General features: G+C 35.2%; 2 protein-coding genes across 2 annotated transcripts in view; one reads left to right on the top strand and one right to left on the bottom strand.

Annotated features, from left to right (window-relative positions):
- Positions 1 to 23,499, top strand: part of CACNA2D3 (calcium voltage-gated channel auxiliary subunit alpha2delta 3) — a 700,147-nt gene that overhangs the window by 611,219 nt on the left and 65,429 nt on the right. The window lies entirely within an intron of this gene.
- On the bottom strand, positions 9,246 to 22,039 carry LRTM1 (leucine rich repeats and transmembrane domains 1). Its single transcript, XM_070744192.1, has 4 exons — positions 21,877 to 22,039; positions 11,924 to 11,974; positions 10,957 to 11,553; positions 9,246 to 9,679 (listed from the first exon to the last, which is right to left on the bottom strand). The coding sequence occupies exons 1-4, from the start codon at positions 22,037 to 22,039 to the stop codon at positions 9,246 to 9,248; spliced, it is 1,245 nt and encodes a 414-aa protein (XP_070600293.1).

The raw sequence follows: 23,499 nt of genomic DNA, 5'->3' as shown, positions 1-23,499 counted from the left end.
AAATACCAGGTTTTAACATATTTTGGGCAGTCATGAGAAAAAGAGTCACCTTCATCACAGCAGCAGGCTATTCTAAAAGAGAGGCCTTCCGTTGTGCTACCTCCTCTTATCCCTCATTATAGGTGGAAGAAGCACTCTCTGCTTACCTAGGTTGGTGGTCAAAAGGCAGTCCTGCAGATATCTACACCCAAACTTATCTGAATCTTTATAGGTGGTAACCAGCACCTTGATTTGCAATTGGAGACAAAGCAGTAGTCAATGCAACTCCTTTGCTGTGATGTTTATTGAAATTTTCAGTAGGCATATGGGCTGCTGCATTTTATACCAGATGACTATGTGTCTTCAAGGGCTTGTAACCTGAATAATGTGTGTGTGTGTTTGTTTGTTTGTTTGTTTGTTTGTTTGTTTGTTTGTATGTATGAGTAATAAATAAATATGTGGTCATTCCCAAGGCATCGCATTCCTAGTCATAACTGACACATTAACTGGATAATGGATCTCCTGACCACAGCTTTTACCTGTACTTCCAAGAGAAGATGTATGTCCAGGAGTCCCCATACCTTGCCTTTTCAGGAGACATCTATTATCAAAAGTCAGATTTGATGCTGTCCCAGAGTTACCAGTCTTCTTAATGCCCCTTCTCTCCTGTAGCTTGGTTTGTTTCTTACCATGTAGCCCTGACCGTCTCTATGAATCAGGCCAGGATTTCCATCATATCTCCTCCAAGATGGAATTACATTGAAAATATTACACCCCAAACTGTTGGATGACTTCCCATATTAGCTGATGTAATGTAAACATCGTAATGTATGTAGTTGGGATGCAAGGGGATGTCCAATGCTATAAAAAGGAATGTTACTTTTTTAGTGTATTGTTTGTTCATTAAAATGAGATGCTTAAATCAATGTACCATATTTTTCAGAGTATAAGACGCACCAGAGTAGAAGAGGCACCTTAGTTTTGGGGGAGGAAAATAAGGAATAAATAATATGCCTACCAGGTATTCATTTGGCTAGTCCTTAATATGGTCACTTCAGCACATTAGTTTGGTGGTTTTGAGCCCACAAAATTGGGGACAAAAAACAGTTTCTAAAACACTTCACTTCTCTCTCTCTTCAGAGAGAAGCAATGAGAAAATCAGGCAAAGGGAAGATGGTTCACTAGCAAAGCACAGAAGATTGCATATCTCGTTAGCACCTCGTTAGGGCTAAAAAGGGGGAGAAGATTGCTTGCTAGCAAAGCACAGAAGATTGCCTATCTCATTAGCACCTTGTTAGGGCTAAAAAGGGGGAGAAGATTGCTTCACTTTTAGTTAGGGCTGAAAAAAGGCTTAGCTGATTGTCAGAGGGGCCAGCAATGAAAGAAGCAGGGAAAGAAAGATCGCTTAGCTAGAAAGGGACAGAAGATCATGTTAGCAACTCGTTAGAGCTTTTTTAAAAAGCTTAGAAAAAGCTACATACAGAGTATAAGACACACACAATTTCTCATCCTCTTTTAGCAGGGAAAAGGTGCATCTTATGTTCCGAAAAATACGGTAATTGATTTAGCTAGAGAGATGGGGGGGGGGATTTCATCCACACATTTTCCTCTTTCTTTCCATTATTCCCAATCACTAACCTCTGCTCAAAGCTTGTACTTTTCTTTCAAGATCTTTTGCTTGACGATTACTAATTATTGTTTACATCTATTTAAATAATTGCATCTTTATCTTTGTTTAGACTCTTGTAGCTCCTTTTTTAGAAGTTGTCTTCTAAATTTGCCTTGCTTTGTAATATGGCAAATGCAAGGGAGTCATTATTGCTTAAACTTCTGTTAAACTGCTGCAAATTCTCCAATTTTGGATTCCCATTCCGATGTTGTCGACAAGTTTCATTTTTCCAATGTTGTGCCAAATTGGTTTTTGCCCTTATCAGCATGTATCTCAGTAAATTATGGTACTTCTTGTTTATACTCTCTGGAATTATTCCTAATAAAAGTCTCTGTGGTTTCAATTCAAATTTATTTTATTTTAATTTTTTTTTTTTAAATGCATTTCCTTCCAATGGTTTTGGGTTTCTTTACAAGAACACCACATATGATAAAACAGCATTTCCAGCATTTGTTATTTTATGACTTGTCCGGCCTGGTAATCACTGAAAGAATTATATATTGTCTATAAAACATCTTGTACCAATTTTCTCTCATATTGTAGCTTAGGGTGAATTTTCTGATTTCCCCCACCCATAGCTATTTCTATTGTTCCATTAGAATTCTTTCTTTGAAATATTGCAACCATTTTATCAAGTAGTTTTTAACTTGTTCTCCTTCCTTATCATATTTCAATAATAATTTATAGATGCACCACAATAAATAACTCTGGTTTTGTTTAAGTGTTTCAAATTCTTTCACAAGGGAAGCCTTTCTTAAGATCACTCTTTGTTTTTCCAGTAATTTGCAAATTTTTAACTATGGTAAGTTCCTTTTTTCATTGGGTAGATCTTATTCATTTATCCTGTTTTCTGGATCTAAGTATACCATACTGACATATATGATTAAATACTTCTGTCAATACAATACTTTATCCTTAAAGCTAAAAGCATTTGACAGGGATGTGAATGATGACGTTGTTGATCTTAATCTAATTTCACTGGATTCAATTTTTTTAACAGACTTTGTCTAATACTATTTTTTTTCTTCCCATTCAGTCAGGTTCAGTTTTGCCGAGACTGCTTGGTAAAGTCCCTGCAGTTTTCTTGGCAAGGTTTTTTATAAGTGGTTGCCCATATCTTTCCTAGAGCTGAAAGAAATTGACTACACACCACAGCTTGGTGCCTAAAGTGGGACTGGAATTTTACAGTCATTTGGTTTCTAATTTGATACTTTTATCACTACATTAAATTGACTCTTCTCTTATAGGTTAACTAGATTAGTTTGGAAGGGACCTTGTACGTCATCTAGTCCAATCCCCTGCTCAAGCAGGAGACCCTACACCATGTCTGACACATGGCAGTCCATTTTATTCTTGAAAGCTTCCAATGATCCTTGATCTGATCTCCTTGATCAGTTTCCATCCATTATTCCTTGTCTGTTCTTCAGATGCTTTGGAAAACAGCTTGACCCCGCTCCTCTCTATGGCAGACTCTCAAATATTGGAATCTTGCTATCATGTATTTCCTAGTCCTTCTCTTCAGTAGATTAGCCATGCCCAGTTCCTTAACTTGTACTTGTATTATTATTAAATAATAATAATACTACTGTATGTCCTTTCAAAATCTTCTGTTCTTTTCTTTCTTAATGCCATAAATACCCAAATCAGTTCATTACCTACATCAAATTTCTCCTATGATTTATGTTTTATTAGAAATTTAATCCATTCCATTATTTATAATAAAAAATGTGCTTAACAATATTGTTTAAGATTAAAGGTAAAGGTCCCCCTCTCACATATGTGCTAGTCATTCATGACTCGTAAGGGATGGTGGTCATTTTCATTTCAAAGCCAAAAAGCCAGCACTGTCCAAAGACTCACAGAATGCTGTTACCTTCCCACCAAAGATGATCTCTATTTTTTCTATTTGCATTTTTACGTGGTAGGTTGGCAGAAAGTGGGACAAATAATGGGAGCTCCATTACATGGTACTAGGGATTTGAACCACTGAATGCCGACCTTTTGATCGACAACCTCAGCATCTTAGCCTGTGAGCCACCGCATTCCTTAAGATTAGGAAGAGCATATACACAACTCTCTTTTGAGTATTGTAAATCTTATTCTCACTTTTCCCCATTCTTGCTACTAATTGTCTTGTGACAATCTGCAAGGTTTGGTCTGAGATGTACACTATAGTAATGGTGCCATTTAAGATAAAATGCCCCTCATGATCCATTTATTGATTATTATTATTGCAGTAAGCCCCCGTTAAGAGAGTTTTAAATTCTTTCACTTTTGAGGTATTGTTTTACTTTTTTCCATAATTTGCTGTAATTGTTTTAAAATATATATTTATTTCATCATATCAAATAACTTCAAGTATTTCATGGGTCTTAGGGGAATCTCACAGTTGGGTTGTTGTTTTTAAAATTGGGTCAATTTATCCAGAAATTAAATGCCTTGTTATTATCTTCAGTTTCTTTTCATTAACTTAGTATCCAGAACCAAAGTCAAAACCGTTAAGTATTTTATTAACCGCCATATAGACCTTTGTGGATGCATAATTGTTAGTATTACATTATATACTGTAATGGATTATAAGAAATACTTTGAGAGACCTGCTGCTAAGAGGAGTAGGCACAACACCATAATGGGCAGAGAAAAAATTCAGAAGGGATCTTCCTTAGCTTCTAAAGCTGTTAAGGAGACAGCAGGAGATTATTTTTTTTAGACATGCAAGATTCTATTAATATAGTTTTACCATAAAGTAGAATTGGCTGATCTGATTGTATTTCCTGTCTGATAACCTGGAAAAGCTGACATGTATATAACATTTCAATTTATATTTATTTATATTTCTGCATCTCATCCACCATGACTTCCAAAGCAATTATACCAGTTAGTGAGAAGGTAGACATCTTTGTCTTGGTTTTTTTTTACATATTAAGAAGCTTGCAGAGAGTGTTCTACTCAATATGATATTAGTGGTTGTCATTGATACATTCCCTCCATTCAGGTTTTGAATTTTCCCTGGGTTCATTTTAATAGAATAGTCTATTCCAAACTGACAGATGCTTTTTCCGTATCTAAAAATATTACTACCACCTTCTTTTAAAAACATATTGAATGTGCCCTAATGCCTTTATTGTAAATCCAATTCTTGACTTTTAGGCTTCTGTTTAGAAAACAACCTATTGCACTTTTATGTATGATTTTGGAAATGTACTTCCTCATGCAATCAGCTAATATTGTACAAAATGCCTTGTAATCAACATTAATAAAGAAATTGGTCTGTGTGACTGAGGTTTCTTCAGATAATTCACTTCTTTGTGTTATTACTGTATACAGTGGTACCTCTACTTAAGAACTTTTCTAGATAAGAAACACATGTTCTTATCTAGTTAACCTCTAGTTAAGAACCATTTTCTACTTAAGAACCCGAGCCCAGTAAAATTTCTCAGGAAATTTGAGAGCGGCACGAAGGCCCAGCCAGTTTCCTGCCATTCCCCCTTTAATCCCAGCCATCTGGGCTTCCAGAGGAGCCTTTTGGTGGCGCTTAAAAAGGCTTTGGCAGTCCAGAGAAAACAAAGCATTTCCTTTCTCTGGGTGCTTGGACAAGGAATAAACCTCTGCCAGCGCCCAGAGAAAAGAAACGCTCCCTTCGCTCTGGGCAACCGAGGAGTCACCAGAGCAAAGGAAAGGCACCGGTTACAAAGCGAGCGAGTGAGAGGAGAGGGGAGCCCTTCAGTATGGGAAGGAAGAGGCAGCAGGTAGCAGTAGCAGCAGCCAGCATATGGGAGGCAGTGTATGGGAGGCAGCCTCGTGCCGGATGTATGGGAGGCGCATGCTCCTCCCCGCCTCATCAGAGATCTTCTTTTTTTAAAAAGCCTTAAAGTTTTTGATTTTTTTGATTCCCCTCACCTCACCTTCTTCCTTTGGCAATGACTGACCTCCTCCTCTTCTTCTTCCTCCTCCTCCCACCCAAGTTCTGAGCTTTTATTTCTTTCCTAATGGGTTTGCATGCATTATTTGCTTTAACATTGATTCCTATGGGAAAAATGACTTCTACTTAAGAATGTTGCTACTTAAGAACCTGGTCACGGAACAAATTAAATAAAAGTACCACTGTACAAACATCTACCCCTGGTCTTTGGTATTGTTTTTGTTACTTGGATTTCATTCAACCTTCCCAGGTGTAATTCTACCACTTCTTACTCTACCCCACCCCCACCCCATTTTTTGGAATTGTGCTGGACCTGCCAGTTTTTCAGTTTTGATATTCTCTCATGCTTCTTTGGCCTCGTGAATATTAAGCAAATTGGTTTGCTTAATATTTGCTTGTGTTCTTGAGTTTTTTAAATTCTATTTCTTCAATGTATATTTTCAAGCCTTCCAGCACTACCAGTTCTTGGCATTCCAGCTAATTTTTTTTTAAAAAAATACATATTATTTTGATGGATTCTTCCAGAAGGGATGATAATCACTTTGGACAGTAAGAAAATTAAAGTGGACAAACTAGATAAGGCCCAAAACATGTATGATCAACTAAGAGGGATGGAAGAGGAATCAAATAGTAGAGAGAAGCTGGAGTTAACAAACCAAGAAGAGCGACAGGAATCTGAAGAAGAAGAAAGGAAAGAAAGAACTAAGGATGTAAAAGAATCCCCAAAACAGGGGTACAGGAAGAAGAAATTAGAACCAGGACACAAAGAGCCACAAAAACAAGCAAAAACTAAAAACTCCTAGGGAAATAGAAAAATGCAGAAAGAAACCAAATTAATACCAATAAATGTGAAAGGATTAGATGATGTACGGAAAAGGTAAAAATATTCATGAAATCTGAAAAATGCAGATATTATGTGTCTTCAAAAAGCACATATTAGGGAACAAGACCAAAAATATTTAAAATACAAAAACCTGGGAGACCTCTACACATCATTAGCAGTGATAAACTTAGTATATACCTTTCAGAGAGAACAAAGTAACAGTATATTTTGTGACAGTGTGATCTTTTAAAGAACAGGAGAGCCAGTTGAGTATATTAATAGATGTTCCAGGTATCTATTTCCCTGTGAGACCATGCTGATTATCTGGTACGAGTGTCATCAAACACTTTCCTTTCACAATGGAAAATAGCATATAATTAGATAAACTGGCTTATGCGAACAACAGGTGTGTTCATTACAGTCTTAGTGACTTACAACTATCTGTCTTGCTCTTTGAAAACAGTATAATCTGCTAGAGTACAATGTATCTAAAATTATGTTTAAAATATCAGTGGGTGCTAATTTTATTGATTAATCATTAAGAGACTTTGTAAAATACTTTAAAAAAAATAGAATTGTGCAAAGTTATCTAACAATTATTTCCCCATCTCCCTTTTCTTTGAAATAAAAGTAAAATATTGACCCTGAATTTTCCATCATAGTCTTAGTTCAATCCTTGATTTTTCATCCCAAGAATTTTTTATTTATCTTTTTGGTGAGAGGAGGAATCAGATTTCTTCTTCCTTATGAAGCTTAGTCGAATATCATGAGGAGATATTTATTTCCATGGCTTATTAATGATTGAATGAATCAACAAATGCATTTTATAGACTGCATTGGTACGTCATACTTTTCCCAACGTTGTTGAAGTTGTCTTTTGTAAACAGGGGCATGCAAGTGATCTCTCGTAATGATTGATCCTGTTAGAAACTGGGAAGGGGTCAGGGGAAAAGATTGCACTGGTAAAAGCACAGCTGCTTTCTTCTGCCCTAAGGTTTGTCTAGGTGACCTCCCTGCCCCCAGTATTGCAACTGGAAATAAGAACAGTGGTGCTGGCAAATTAGCCAGAATTTTTAGCAATAGGAAATAATTGGTGATGCTCACAGAATTCACCAGTTGGAACTTTCAAAGTCATTGTCTCCATTGAAGCATTAAATATCTCATAATGCAGCATACTAGTGTTTCATTTGTTAATGTTAATTGACATTAGAAGATTGAAATGTTAGAAAATATTTTTGCAAAATAATTTATTTATTATAAAATATACATGCTGAATGTTCCATTTGGTAATATCCAGTTAACAGTAGTAAAAATAAAATCTGTACTATAATAAAGTGTAATTAACACAGAAAGTTATTAACATAAATCTCCGTATATATTTTTTTTCAATTATGCATAAACTAGAATTATAAAGGCTAGCAAGATATAATGATTGAAGTAAATTTAGAATTCAAGAATTCAAAGTTTTTTGGAGAGAATAACTAAAATTGCAAATAAATAAACCTTTTTAATCCATCTCGTATTTCTTAAGAAAATGTCTTGGGTTATTTCTATTCTTGGTATCCCATCAGAGTTGTATTTGTAGTATAGGGTATTTACAATAATCTACATTGAATTTTCTTTTGGGGATTCATTTATGGTTATTAGCATGTCTCTCTTCTAGGCTGTGATTTGGGGATTAAAACTGGAGGTTTGGTAGAAGATCCCAAGCAGAATCTCAATTTTTTTTCATACTTATTTATGAAAGAATTTAGAAAAGCAGTTGAAAGGAACCGAGCGGATTTCATCATTACTTTCAATGAAGTTTTTTTAGAGGTCAAGAACAGAGGCTTTAAAAACCATTCATGGGAAGGGGGAGAACATCTAATATTCCTGTCTCTATTGCTATCATAATAATAATAATAATAATAATAATAATAATAATAATAATAATAATAATAATTTATTGGATTTGTATGCCGCCCCTCTCCGCAGACTCGGGGCAGCCAACAACAATAATAAACACAACATGTACAATCCAATAATAAAAAACAACTAAAACCCCTATTATAAAACCAAACATACACACAAACATACCATGCATAACTTGTAATGGCCTAGGGGGAAGAGCTATCTCAACTCCCCCATGCCTGGCGGTATAAATGAGTCTTGAGTAGTTTACGAAAGACAAAGAGGGTGGGGGCAGTTCTAATCTCCGGGGGGGAGTTGGTTCCAGAGGGACGGGGCCGCCACAGAGAAGACTCTTCCCCTGGGGCTGCCAAGCGACATTGTTTAGTCGACGGGACCCAGAGAAGGCCAACTCTGTGGGACCTTATCGGTTGCTGGGATTCGTGCGGTAGCAGGCGGTTCCGGAGGTAATCTGGTCCATTGCCATGTAGGGCTTTAAAGGTCATGACCAACACTTCGAATTGTGACCGGAAACTGATCGGCAGCCAATGCAAGCCATTGAGATCTTACTGATAACCTCATTTTTATATAATATATAGTTGATCTAACATAGTCCCTTTTCTTACCACTTCAAAATATATTTTTATAAAAATAGATTTATGTGAAAACCCTCTGGAATACAGGGGAAAAATCAAGCCAGGGTAAATTTGCTTATTTATTTTGCTAAGCATATATGTTGCTCCAATTGTTAATCAACTTAAACAAGATTAAATTATACAAATTAGCCAGGCAAATATAAAACATCATATATTACAATATTTCTACATTGAAAAATATCCCTCTACCGAGGAAATCAATCCTCAGGATACATTAGTCCTATTTCAATACTGCTCTTGTTTGTAGAGAAAAGAGGAACCACAACTAACCAAAGAATTTCCTTCAGGCAGTTCAGAGCCATCAGAAACTCAAGCCAATGAATTCTCAAATGGCTCTTTTTCCTCATGGCTCCCCTTCTCCTTGCCAGGATATGAATTTTCCTGGTGATATTTTGCTGTAATTACTGCATAGGCACAGCCATATACTGCAGCAGCCAACATCATGAGGCATATGATCCCACAGACAACACCAGTTATAGCCACAGTGACAACTGAATGACGCAAGTTAACTGGCCGTGGCTTTGATTTACGTTCACAGTTTATGTGGGTGCTGTTTCCTCCATATTCACTGAGATGGGTGTGCTTTGCAGACCCTTTATGCCTGGAATTGTGATGCCAATATACTTGGTGATCCTGAGAAGCTTTAGGAAAACAGGTCCCATACAACTCATAGGGAATTTTTAGCAGGTCTTTTCCCTTCCGATTTTCAGGGATTGAACAGATGATTTCATCGCTAATTCCTCCTGATGGGGGCGAAAAGAGATGTATCTTAACTCTTGACATTTCAAAAAATTTTGAAACTACTGATTGGCTAAACTAAAGTAGAAACTGATTTTTCTCCGTACATTAGGTATTATAAGTATGTGTTGTGAAAAGGAAAAGCATTTTTAAAAACTATTAGTCAACTATTCAATACAAGCTTATTTTATCAACTACGAGTACTTTGAAAAAGAGCCAACCACAGAAAAATTATAGCATTAAATATGTAGTTTTAAATGGTAATATATTATGTTTATGATCAGTCATACCATTATAATTTGTAATTAAAAAAACTTAAACTAAAGCAACCAAAGTCCAACTCATCACATATTATAATTGGGTTCCTAACAGCACAAATTTATGCAAATCAATAGTCAGCAAAGCGATGCTCCTGAGAACTTCTATGCCATAAATGGTAACATATATAACACATGTAAATAAACAATGGGGCTTTAATAGTACATAGCTCAGCTGCCATCTTCTCTTTTTTTGATCCCTTCATTGTGTCAACTTTGCAGGTAGCTAATGTAGAAATCGTGACTCTCAAGCAGACCATGATTCTTTGGGAGCTTTTCCTTGAAATGTTATTATCTATGCTTTTTGAACTTACTCTACTATTACAATTGTAGGCCTCCTGTTTCCCTGAGAAATTCTGGTCACAACTATCAAGTTATAGGTGACCAATTATTTCCTAAGTACTGAACTCTAACTCAATATATTCATTTGGTTTTCATGTTTTCTATTCTTCAAAGCTGATACTTTGAGATCTATGTACAAAATACTTAATATTCATTCACATTTGCAGAAAGGCATTATGTTAAACTGGATGTCCCATCAAAATTTTTACTCTTAAGATTGCTACATACTCTGGACGGCCATATATCCCCCTCCCCGTGGTTGTCCTCTTTAAAATTGTAGAATAGAATAGAATACTTTTATTAGCCAAAGGTCATTGAACACACAAGGAATTTGTCTCTAATGCATAAGCTCTCAGTGTACATACAAATCCACAAAGTATCATAATAATGATACCAATAAGAGAAAGTGATAGAAAAAGATGAGAAGAATAATTTTACAACTGCAATATGCAGATTCTATAAGGTTTGTAGGAGGTACCGATACTGTATAAATCAGGAAGTCAAAAGTGCCCATAACCATTAGAAAAAACAACTTTGCATGTTTACATCTTTCCTGAAATACCATTAAGTGAAGCTAATGTTACTGGACATACAATATATGTGTTATGAGAAGACAGACTCACCATTGAACAGAAAGGTTTCCAGCCATAATTTAAGACCAAAGACTTGACAATTACATTTCCAGAAATTACCCTTGAAAAAAATTATTTTCAGATTTGGAAGTGATTCTAACAGGAACCTGTCAACCTCCTGAAGATGATTATATTTCAGAGACAATAAAGTAATGTTCTCTGTCTTGTTTCCTAAAGTTTTGGGAAGCCTTGATATATTGTTGGATGATAAATCCAGTGATCTTAGGTGGGGTAGAGAGCTAAATGTCCTATTGTCTACATATTCAATGAGATTGTTTGTTAGATTTAGAATCTGCAAATGTCCTAGTTCTCTGAATGTTTCAGGTAGTAAACCTGAAATAGAATTGTTCGATAAGTCCAGAATTTTGAGAGTCTGAGTGCCCCTAAAAGTTCTGTGACTGAGTTTCTGAATGCCATTGTTTGACAAAAGTAATATTTGAGTTTCAGCAGGTAAATGGGAAGGAACTTTGGCAAGTCCTTGGTTTCTGCAGTCCACTGTCCTTGAATTTGGATGACATAGACATTTGAGGGGACAGCTGGTCACCACATCTACCAGTATGATAATGCTTGAAACAAAAAGCAGCGAGCCTAAAAATAAGAAAATAATTGTTAATGGCACATTTAGTTGATTATCGCAACACTTAATTGGAGTTTTCTAGGAATCTGGGGTTGTATATCTAAGTAGGAAGCTGAATAATAACGATATTGTTTAGTTCTCAGTGCCCTATTCCTGGGATATGAAATTTCTTTTAGATAAGATTAAGAATTGAAACGTAATTACTTTTCATTCTTTATCAGAAGTATAACTTTTAGGATGTTTATGTCTGGATAAAAATACACGTGAAAGAGCTCACATGATTACAATCAATCATATTAATAATGAGAGAAAATATTTAATGGGAAATTAATTTTGTAATAAAACCTCAAGTCAAAATGGTTGAAGAATTTTAAATTCTACTTTGCTCAGCATTGTGTAGACCCTGAAAGTCATCTTGAAGTGCTCCATAGGCTTTTGAAAAGAATTTAAATGGATTTAGCTTAATCATAAAAGTGCTTTCATTTTCTACACAATACCTTATTCCATTTAGTCTTATGATCTGTAGGGTTATTTTGGCACTTTCATTTCTGTGTATGGGTGTGTGCTAGGTACTGATGTTTGATTTCTGGTGAAGCCTGAACTGGTCTCTGCAGTTTTCTTGGAAATGTTTTTCAAAAGTGGTATGTCCTTGCCTTTTTCCTAGAGATGAGTATGTGTCATTGACTCAAGGTCACCCACTGGCTTTGGTTCTAAGTTGGATCTAGAAGTCACAGTCTCCTGGTTCTTTTAACCCTTTCACCAAAGTGACCCAGTTCATCCCCATCTAGGGAACAAAAAAATAGCTTTGGTATTTTCCTGTTTTCAGAATTTCCATGTTTATTTCAATACATTAAATTCAAATTATTATATTATATTGAAACACAGGTTGGGGAGAAGAAATGAGTAGGTGTGATCTTTCCTATTTTTTGAATTATGTCGACTTCTGAATTTTTATTATTCTAATTGGGACTTATGAGAGGATCTACTTGTATCTAGAGGAAATCAAATAAGCTATTTGTGCTAAGAATATATATATAATATTTGAATGAATTGACCCCTGTGGATTAAACACCAAATGTTTAAAAATAGTTTCAATTATTGTATTTTTATTCTTTTAAGAAAAATAAAGAAATGCAGTATCTTACTTGATCTAATTAAGGGATCCTGCTTTATCACAACTAGTGTCTCCCTCGTAACATTGCTTATATAAATGTGTGCAGTACAACAATAGTGAACCAGGCATTTGTGGCTAAAACTGGTATAATTGTGTTCTTCCTTATAACCAACTTATTACAAGTTCCTGTCTCTTCTTATGCTTATAATAATTAAGGGCTTCAACTGTCAATAAGATAAATTCTGCTGAATTTGGAGAAACATTTTAATTAATAACATGCAAAAGGCTGAATTTCAAACCAAATATTTAATATGTCAAAGATGGGCAAACTACTGAAGTCTAAATTAATACTATCAGGACCTAGCTACTTTGAAATCTCACTGATAAATATGTCAGCTTTCAAACGAAGCTCTTCACTTTCTGAAATTAACTTGTGCTCCTTCATTAAACATAATTGAGAAAGTTTGAATGGTTCATCTGAGTTCAGAAATATTTGAATGGTTCACCCAAAGATTTTTTTAGTGTTTCTGAACTCTGAAGCTATATGAGAAAAGGGATGCAGTAAATCTCAAGTGAAAGTACTTGCTAAGATACAAATGAAACAATCTGCTTTAAGATATATCATGGATTGCTAAGACGTTAAGACAATGTTTATTTGCTGTACACAATCTTTTCACAATAGTTCAAAATAAAAACATGCCTTACCATTCATGGTTCTTCACTTGTCAAGTTTGTAGAAGGTTCACTTCAATTTTTATGAGAAGCAGTAATTCTGTCTGAGCTGCCGTTGCCGTTTAAACTGGTTTTGTGTATCCATTGATGCCTTAATTCATAAATTACAATTCTTACTACCACAGGACCAGTTAAGTAAATCCATATAAAATGTTGTCTCTATTTTCCATTCGATTATGCTCTTTTCTCCATTTCAAGCGTGCTTTGCTGTGCACAGAGATTTTCTCTGCCTCTTATTCAATCAACAGGATTTACAGAATGTCTGTCAATTTGTGCTGGACAGCTGCCGTGCAGAAATCATGACCTAATAGCCTACCCTTTTCAATTATTTAATCTATGTCAAATCCAAGATATAGAGACAAAATGGATTTTTAAAATCCGAAGCAGTTTATGATTTTTGTTGAGTAGTTAGACCCACATTGTCAGTGCTTGAAAAATAAGATGATTCTAAATTTGTGTTCCTGTCATCTTTGGTTGTGATTGGAGGCAATGGGGTGTGTAATCTCAGTATGAAGAGGCCTTCATCTTGATTACATGGTTTTGACCATGCACTTGTTGCTGTTCTGGAGCTTATAGTTTTGATTTCTCTGGGGATTAGCTCTGCTGACAGGATTTCATTCATAGGGAAAAAAACATTGTGTCTATGTGCATGCATAGCTTTCTTCCTTTTTTCTTATTCACTTTTTTTCTTTTTAAAGTACTTCAAGCATTTTAAATATGAGGCCTGTGTTTGCTAGACAGGAAGGAACTTCAACTCGTAAGTGGGTTTTCTTATGCTGCAGATCAGCACTCGGTTACTTCTGGTTCGGCCCAGTTGAATCGGTAGTCGCGGCAGTGGGCTCTGCCCACCTGCCCAGGACACTTTTGCACATGTGCAGAAGCATAATGAGCACATGCATGAACCGGTAGTGGGTTTTAGACCCCACTACTGCTGCAAATGTGGATGAATGTATTGGTGTCCCTGAAAATAAATCTATTTTATAATCACTTTCACACACAAGGCATGGCTCACCAATTTGGAGATAGAGATAATTGATCTCTTTAATTCTACAATCTCCAGATTTAAAAGAATTAAATTCTTTTAAACCTGGTAAGGTATAAAAATAGAGAATCCTGACCAATAAGCCATATAGCCATATACTCGAGAATCTTCTCCTATGAATGAGAGATTGGTCTTAGGGTTTCTTGGTGCACTTTCATGCTGGATCAAAAATGCCAAGGGTTCATTAGACTCAGCAGTTCTTAGTGTGTATCACCTACCAAGCACTACAGTATTACACTTAACTGATGAGAGAAATCCATTAAGCAGGCTCATGTATCACAATAGCAGATGCTGGGAACAGATCTAATGGCTCCCTGTTAAATGCCTCTTCTTCACCTAGTTTCATTGAATACTTCTAGTAAAAGGTCTTGCTAAAGATCAAGGGGTGATAACATTTTTGTGACTGGGAGCTATATGTTTTATATTATTTATTTCTCCACTGAAGACTTCAATGGCACATATCTGATTTTCAGGACTAGGAGTTGTCTCATTTTCCAATTTTGAAGATAGGAATGGTTGGCTATATTTTATAACGACACCTCTTTTATTACATTTCAAAACCAAGCAATCTGAGGAATTTATGTTCCTTGTGTAATCTTGAAGGTGATTGTTGGTTCCTTTTGCCAGCTTTGGCAGAAAATCTGTGTATCAACAATTTATGGTCTGAGAATAAAAAAAATGCTTCTGGACCTAAGGCGAACTATAAATTGAACTAGGCATGTGTAATTAATTTTTAAAAACTAGTCTGTGTATAATATGGTTTTACAGATTATTTTATTTTATTCCACTTTTGAGCAAAATACAGAAAAGCACCATTTACCTGTTTGGTAAATCCATATTTATCTATCTATCTATCTATCTATCTATCTATCTATCTATTTATTTATTTATTTTTTATGCTGCCCTTCTCCTTAGACTCAAGGCGGCTTACAACATATTAGCAATAGCACTTTTTAACAGAGCCAGCCTATTGCCCCCACAATCCGGGTCCTCATTTTACCCACCTCGGAAGGATAGAAGGCTGAGTCAACCTTGAGCCGGTGATGAGATTTGAACCGCTGACCTTCAGATCTACAGTCAACTTCAGTGGCCTGCAGTACAGCACTCTACCTGCTGCGCCACCCCGGCTCATTATTGTCAGATACTTTTTAAAAATACTTTTTTTCATATTCAATTACCCAATATATGTTTTTCTACACAGCCTTTAGTAATACAGTCAATTCTTTATAACTACAATTTCTTTTATTCAATGCACGTTACACAGCTCTTTTTAAATTTATACTGATTTATTTCTACTTATAGTATTTGAAAACATGAACATTAATAGCTGAGAATGATTATTGGTCATAGATATCACTAATGTAGTTGCCATGGCAAAACCTGGAATGTGGTTTTTCAAGAGTAAAATAAATCAAGAATCTATTTATTTAAATGTGTTTTAATTGCTTTAAGATTACAGGTTATGTTTCCTTTAAAATTGAAATACAAAACTTATAAAAAAGGAGAAATTAATATATAATAATAATTATAATGAACTATACTGAACATTAAGAAAGAGAGATCAGTATATTATGACCTAGTTACTAATGTTAAGTTTCAAAAGATGAATTCACTTTGTTCAGAAAAAGACTCATGGTTTTCTACTTCAGTTCTTCCTTTTCTAAAAGCTACTGAGACCTGCATCCCAAGAACATAAATATTTTGTTGTGTTTTAGCTAATTTTGGCTGAGCAAAACTAATTTGAACAAAGATGTGACATTGCATGGAGCAGCTACCCTTTTCTCATCCTCTGTTTGTGCAGCTATTTAAGCATAGCTTAGTTTCAGCTCATAATTAGCTTGATGACTGATATATTGTGAAGACAGAAAACTGGCTAAAACTCTTGTACAAAGGCATCCTATGAATTTAGATTGGTTATGTGGTTCTTCAGGACTGCCTGAAAACCCCAAATGTGGGTATACACTTCAAGGTCACGAACAGAATTGCTGACATTGACATTCTCTAATTTCTAGTCCTGTTGGTTGGAACTTTCTCAAATAAGTACACATAATAAGTGGTTATCAGCTCATAAAAGTCAAGCATGAAAGTTTCAGCAGAATTTTCTGTGAATTCTTTGGCAGCAATAACAATGAGGTCCCTTTATCATTTAAGGTGATGTTTTATGACAAATCGTAGAAATACATCAACAAATATTAATGGGGAAAAAGCCGTTGTTAATAATTTTTCAATAACAGATAGCAGAACAATTGAAATACAGAGGATATTAATAGAAATAGAGACCTTTCAGATCCAAAATGAGAAGTAGGAAGACTTCATCGTGTTCAGGACACAACCATCATTTTATACAGAGGTTAGAAGATGATGAAAGAAGATGAAAGGAAAGCCACTCAATAGGAAGGAAGAATTTGAATTCTCTACATCCTTTGACACACGAAGAAGAGATGAATACTTATTGCCATGTGTCAAACTGACTACAGAACATGCCTTTGCAAATCACTGTTCTATCAAATTTTTGGCAAAATTAATCAAATTAGTGAGACTTGAAGTTCAAGCCTAAGTCTACTTTGGACAAAAGTATGGGACAAAAACACGTCTATATTTTTTAAAAGAAATGAAGGAGATCTGAGGCTTTGCTACCTTGCAGGAATTCTTACAAGTAAAATTCTTCACATTCATGACTTAGTCAGTGCTTTGTTTCAGGATGACTGACACCAGGCTGTACCCGTGATTCCTGACCTTGTGGAATGGTAATATAGAAATTATTGCTTCCTGCTGTGGCATTTGTGTTTTTTCACAGCTCATTATTCTCCATGGACTTCAGTAAATATTTCCTTTGGCTCACATATTGGATTAGTTGACACATTATTTTTATAACCATTGTCTTTCAAAGGAGGCTTGCTAGCCAGGTGCTGTTCTCAAGATGGTGCAGTTTTTATGCGAGTCAGGATAGAATCTCTAAAAGTGTGCCTCCCAACTGCCTCTTACAGTTAGGTAATCCTCAACAGCTACAATTGTGTTATTTTTAGCATTAACAAATTGAAAAGATGTTCACAGGGAAAGGTCACTGAAAAGTTAAGCACTGTGTGAGGTTCATTTCCAACAACAACACGGGCCTTGTTTAATATGCTTCATGATGTGGTAGTAGAATTTTTTATCCTTCAGACCTTTTCATTTCTTTCTTAGTCAAATATTCATGCTTGGTCTATCTTTTGGCAACATATGATTTGAATTGTCAAGTTAGTGTTCTTGCATGTGTGGCTATTTTCACATTCCTCTTGAGGGATTTGGCAAGAAGATTCTCCTCTACTTTGTACTCTCCCTTTATTTCTCCAACCACCCTGTCTATTAATAATAAACAAAGGGTAAGAAGGCAGGCATTAAAAGGGACAAATGGATAAATAAATCCCTTTGAAAGTGCCAAAGTCGCCTGGCACATGAGAAGGACCTGCTCTGGTTGATAATGCAATAAAGATTACTTTGAGAGCCATCTGTATATTCCTACCTTACTCCTAATAAAAGACAGCCAGTTTGGTGCAGTGTTTAGGCTGCAAACTGGAATTCTGTGAACTCTAGTTCATCCCTCCCCCTCTTAGGCACAAAGCCAGCTGAGTGACCTTGGGCCAGTCATTCTCTTTCAGCCCTAGGGAGGAGGTAAGGGCAAGCCATTTCCAAAAAACCCTCAGAGTCAACACTGATTCAAAGGTACAAAACAAAACATAATAAAATTATGTATGATTATACTCTGTAACATCGTCACCTAACTCCCAAAACCCTTAGACTATCCACTGTTGACCTCTCCCGATTCCTAAAAGGTCAGTAAGGGGCGTGCATAAGTGCACCAAAGTGCCTTCTATCCCCTGTCCAAATGTATCTCTTTTACTAGTATCATATATATAAATACACTGCTCAAAAAAATAAAGGGATCACTTAAATAACACAATATAACTCCAAGTAAATCAAACTTCTGTAAAATCAAACTGTCCGCTTAGGAAGCAACAGTGATTGACAATCAATTTCACATGCTGTTGTGCACATTCAACTTTGTACAGAACAAAGTATTCAATGAGAATATTTCATTCAGATCTAGAATGTGTTATTCGAGTGTTCCCTTTATTTATTTTTTGAGCAGTATATATCTTTGTATTCCACCAATACGTACTTGACAAAACAAATAAAATAAATAAATAAATAAATAAATTATGAAATATCTAGAGATTATTGTCAGCACTTTTTTTTAACTTTTATGATCTAGCTGTCCATCCTGATATGTTCAAAGCTAACACTATTACCCAGATTTTCTCAGGTGCTAGAAAGGTACCATAGTTAGAACTAAGAAGCCACATTATATAACTGTAATTGAGATTTTCAGATTTAAAACTATGGTAATCTGTCTTCCTAATTTCGCTTTTGATATTTTGCAGATTCCATGAGAAAGTACAGCTAGTTTGCCAATATATATATATATTTAAAAAGAATACTGCTGAGTGAAGTAAGGGAACTGATGTTTTGTGACAAAACACTGACTAAATTCAGATATAAAGAAGATCCAAGATATTTAACAATAATATTTGCAACAGAAATCAAAATTGGCTAATTTGTATCCTTTCCAAGAAAAGCTGATTGGAGTAAGAAAGTAATGTGGTACTGTTGGCAGATAGGTTTTAATATATCTTTCAATTCTTCATTTCAAATTGCTTCTCCAAATTACATTTTTCTTTGCTTGTTTCCATACACAGCTTGAGGTTTGGAAATAGCAGAAAGGAAATTTTGTGAATGACTTAAATCGAGTAACAGAAGGCAGGAAAAAGGTTAAGCCCTCTTCATTAAAAGCATCTCTAAATAGCTTTTCTAGAATTAACAGTTAGAGCTATAGATCTATAAATCATCTATTTCTCATAGATTTTGGTATGGATTTTGTATTGCTGTTCTAGTATAGGTAATTTTCAGTAACTCTCAGTTTTATATGAATGTGTAGCATGTCAGTTTCCTTTGTAAAGGGGTAGGGGGGCAACATTGCTGCCAGGGGGTTCACAGGATATTATATTATATTATATTATATTGAACCTGGTTCAAAACTTTGATTCTTGTCTCTCACATTGTCTCAGATTTCCTAATGGTGCGTAAAAGAATATATTTGCTCCTTTCAAAAGTTAGCTACTAGGAGGAAAATTAGGTCCATGGTCATTTGATCTTTCCAATGTTAGGCAAAGGTATTCTATATACTGGACGTACCATGGTTTAATGCACCTTATCTTTTGCTTACATTTTGAATTCCATCAGAGAATCAGCTTGATTTTATTTACTTTTTAATGTAAGCACCAGTCTGGCAAAAAGTAATTTATTGGCATGGTAGTTATGAAGTGTAGGCTTCACTGTAGGACAAGAAGAGACAGAAGTCTTTTAAGGTGGAGAATAAAATGTTTTGGCAACCTGGCCCAGGTCTAAGAATTACTTTCTGCACTCCATCTACCCTGTGAAACAGTATTTTGGTTTGCGGAAAGGGCGCCTTATGAATCTAGTGCTATTCTAGGGATCTAAGAAAACTGGTTAAGCTTACATTTAATTGCAAGTTAAATAAAGAAGTAGCCAAGAGTCTTTAAATCAAATTTCATGTGCCTGCCTGCTTTGTGATGGCAGCCACATAGGCTTCAATCAATCAATTCCCAGCTTGCATAGAGTGCTGTGTGCAATGTACATCTTTGTAGATACGGAAAAATGCTGGGGAGATAAGCATGATTAAAGTTAATTAGTAAGTTCATATAGTTGTTACCATAAATGAAAACAGATGAAATTTGACATAAAAGTAATAGCAACAAAAGGGATGAAGAAAAAGGAGAATTAGAAAAACATGTTTGAGATTAAATATAGGATTTACATGTTGTTTATTTAGATCATTTCTGGTCTCTTCTTAAAAGCTATACATTTAACTTAATTTCATTTTTAGACATGATAGATCACCCAATTTACATCAAAGGAGACTGCAGCTTTGACTTTTTATTCATGTTTGTTTGTTTGTCTGTTTGTTTTTTTAGTTTAGTAGCTACCAGGTTATTCAATTTATAGCGCTTCCTACATGTATATATCTATTTTTTGATAAATATTAGGATATGGTTATGAAATTATATACCCTGTATATTATTTTTATTGCTGTGAAAATAGTGAATTGTTTTGAAGCATTTGACCTTTAAAACTATAATTTTATCAATGGCAATCAACAATCATATTGGTTTTTAGTAAGAAATAGAATAGAGTGCTGATAGGAAGCAAGAAGGTGAAATGTAGGATTGAGATTACCTTGAGAGAGAGAAATTTGACAAGAAGTAAAATAATGTATATAGAGTATTTAGAGTACTTTAATATTAAAGAGAGGAGAAGTGTAGCAAGTTTTCAGAAAATGTCCCCCAATGTATTGTATGAATGAATATCACTAAGCTGATTTTTCAGGGTTTATTGAAGGAGGGTTTTTTCCCTTCTTAACTCATTCTTTAATTTTTCAAAACAGTGTGTTATATTTTTTTACTATGCCCTTAAAGTCTACCACTGCAATGTTTATTCCTTTTTCTCTAGTAAACATTTTCTAAATCAGGGGTCTCAAACCTTGGGAACTTTAAGAATTGTGAATGTCAACTGCCAGAATTCCTCAGCCAACAAAGTCCACAAGTCATAAAGTTCCCAAGGTTGGAGACCCCTATTCTAAATGGCTGTTTCACAAATGTATCCCTTTTTTGTAAATGGGCAGTGGGCAGTTTCTAGAGTACAGCTATATAGCATGTGGGTCAGTGAGAATAATTAACAAGCTTATCTTGAGAAGTTATGGGTGCTTCAACACTGTATGTTTTCAAGAAGAGACTAGACAACTATTTGTCCAAAATGGTATAGGGCAGTGACGTCGAACCTTTTTTCCCATGGGTAACGAAAGTGTTCACATGCATGCAATTGCACATGCGTGAGTGCCCACACCCATAATTCAATGCCTGCGGAGGATGAAAACGGCCTCCCTCTCCCATTGGAGGCCAGGAACGGCCCATTTCCCAACTTCTTGTGGGCCCCGTAGGCCCATTTTTTCGCCCTCTCTAGGCTCTAGAGCAGAGGTCTCCAAACTTGGCAACTTTAAGACTTGTGGACTTCAACTCCACAATTCCACAAGTCTTAAAGTTGCCACTTTTGGAGACCTCTGCTCTAGAGGCTTCCCTGGAGCCTGCAGGGGGTAAAAATGCCTTCCTCCATTCCTCCAGAGGCCCTCTGTAAGCTGAAAATGCCCTCCAAACCCTCCATGTGAGCCGAAAATCAACTGGCCAGCATGCACATGCATTTTGGAGCTGAGCTAGGGCAATGGCTTGTGTGCCAGTAAATATGGCTCCACGTGGCACCTGTGACACCCATGCCATAGGTTTGCCGTCACTGGTATAGGATCTTCTACTTGAGCAGAGACTTGTACTAGAATACCTTCAAAATCTTTTCTGTGTTTTATGTCTTTTCTGTTGTTCTTTGTTCTATGATATGTCAGATATGGTGAAACTACAGTTCCCTTTGGCCTGGTTAGTACAATCATTGGCAAAATATAATCAGAGCTGCTATCCAAAATCCTCTGGAAAACAATTTCATCCATACTTGTTTAAGATATGTAACTGAGTCCTATAGTAGTTGGCTTTAGCAATCTAAAATGGTTTAATCAACAGTATATATAAATATATAAATATATGAGTCTATGGAGAACGCTGGCCTATAAATAAATAAATAAATAAATAAATAAATAAATAAATAAATAAATAAATAAATAAATAAATAAAGGATAATAAATAAATAAATGATAATAAATAAACAAATAAATAAATAAATGATAATAAATAAACAAATAAATAAATTAAAATAAATAAATAAATAGTTAAATAAATAAATAATATAAATTTGATAACCAGATAGAAAATTAAATATCTGTGTTAGTACTTTATGTGGCATTTCTCAGGACATTAATGTATGAATCTGTTGAACAATTTCTGTGTGATGCTGTTCAACATGAATGATATGTTGGATATTTGTACTTGTTGATGATTGATTGTTTCTAGAGATATTTCTACATTTGTGTGTATCTACATCATTTATATTTATCTATGTCTATCATCTATCATGCTTTTCTTTCTAAATGCTTGCCAAAGGGAAAACGCTCCCTTTTTATCAACTGGTGTAATAAGCAACTGTGTATTTTTTAGATCTACTATAATATCATATAAAACCTTTGGGATTTTTTTTTCTTAATTGCAAGCAGATTTCTTTAGCCTATATAAACTGTTTTTATACCCACATATGAAGATGGAGAGGAAAGCAAGGTATGTGTAAGCGAACCCTTGTTATTCACCACAAATACCACAGTTGTGCTATTGTCAAAAGTATTAAATCTTTGGAACACTCAGTTGAGTAGGAATTATACGGATTTTACTGCTGGGTATTTCCAAAATTGGCCATGTTTATTTATAAAATCTGCTACAAACCTACATGCTGTTTATGAAAATGGCAGAATGCTGCTATTCTTTAAGCATAGGTATTTCTATAGTGTTAGTGTTACACCAGTGAAAATATCAGATATGGTTAGTCCCATCCTAGTATGCTTGGATTAATATATTTTAAAAAATCTTTCTCATTGCTTGACTTTTGATGGAAAGTCATATGTGGTATTTGAAGCTGTCTGATCATTGAAATTGCATTTTATTTTAACTGTATTGCTTTCATTTTTCAAGAGCTGTCATATGATTTCATGCCACCTGTTGATTGTTTTAGATTACATACTTTGAGAAGGCTGAAGTTTTAAAAGAGATCTGAGAATTATGTCAAAGAAAACAAACACATAACAAAAATACCTTAGAATTTGTACCAGGTGAAAGACAATATCCAGGTTAGAGTGTGAGTTGCAAAGAATCTGATTTTGTCTGGGTATGTTTATAGTTTTTTGCTTACTCATTTTGTTAATTTTGAAAGGCAAGTGCTGATGTTACTTGCCCTTGGGGTGAAGAGGATGCATAGAGTTCTGCTTAAGTTGTTTTTAATTTTAACTGAATCCTGTAGCATTATCAT

The sequence above is a fragment of the Erythrolamprus reginae genome, chromosome 2 (genome assembly GCF_031021105.1).
Source record: "Erythrolamprus reginae isolate rEryReg1 chromosome 2, rEryReg1.hap1, whole genome shotgun sequence".
NCBI lineage: Eukaryota > Metazoa > Chordata > Lepidosauria > Squamata > Dipsadidae > Erythrolamprus > Erythrolamprus reginae.
The sequence above is the reverse complement of the archived record's forward strand: the minus strand, read 5'-3'. Positions and strand labels throughout refer to the sequence as shown.

What these genes read in the sequence shown, in the direction of transcription:
- LRTM1 (XM_070744192.1), bottom strand. Translation starts at nt 22,039, where the DNA reads ATGGATGAAATTGTTTTCCAGAGGATTTTGGATAGCAGCTCTGATTAT. An exon ending in ACACAGAAAAGATTTTGAAG is followed by an intron (nt 11,975 to 21,876) that starts GTATTCTAGTAC and finishes TCTTTTCAAAAG; the next exon opens with CCTATGGAGCACTTCAAGAT. An exon ending in GGAAACCTTTCTGTTCAATG is followed by an intron (nt 9,680 to 10,956) that starts GTGAGTCTGTCT and finishes CGCCCCCATCAG; the next exon opens with GAGGAATTAGCGATGAAATC.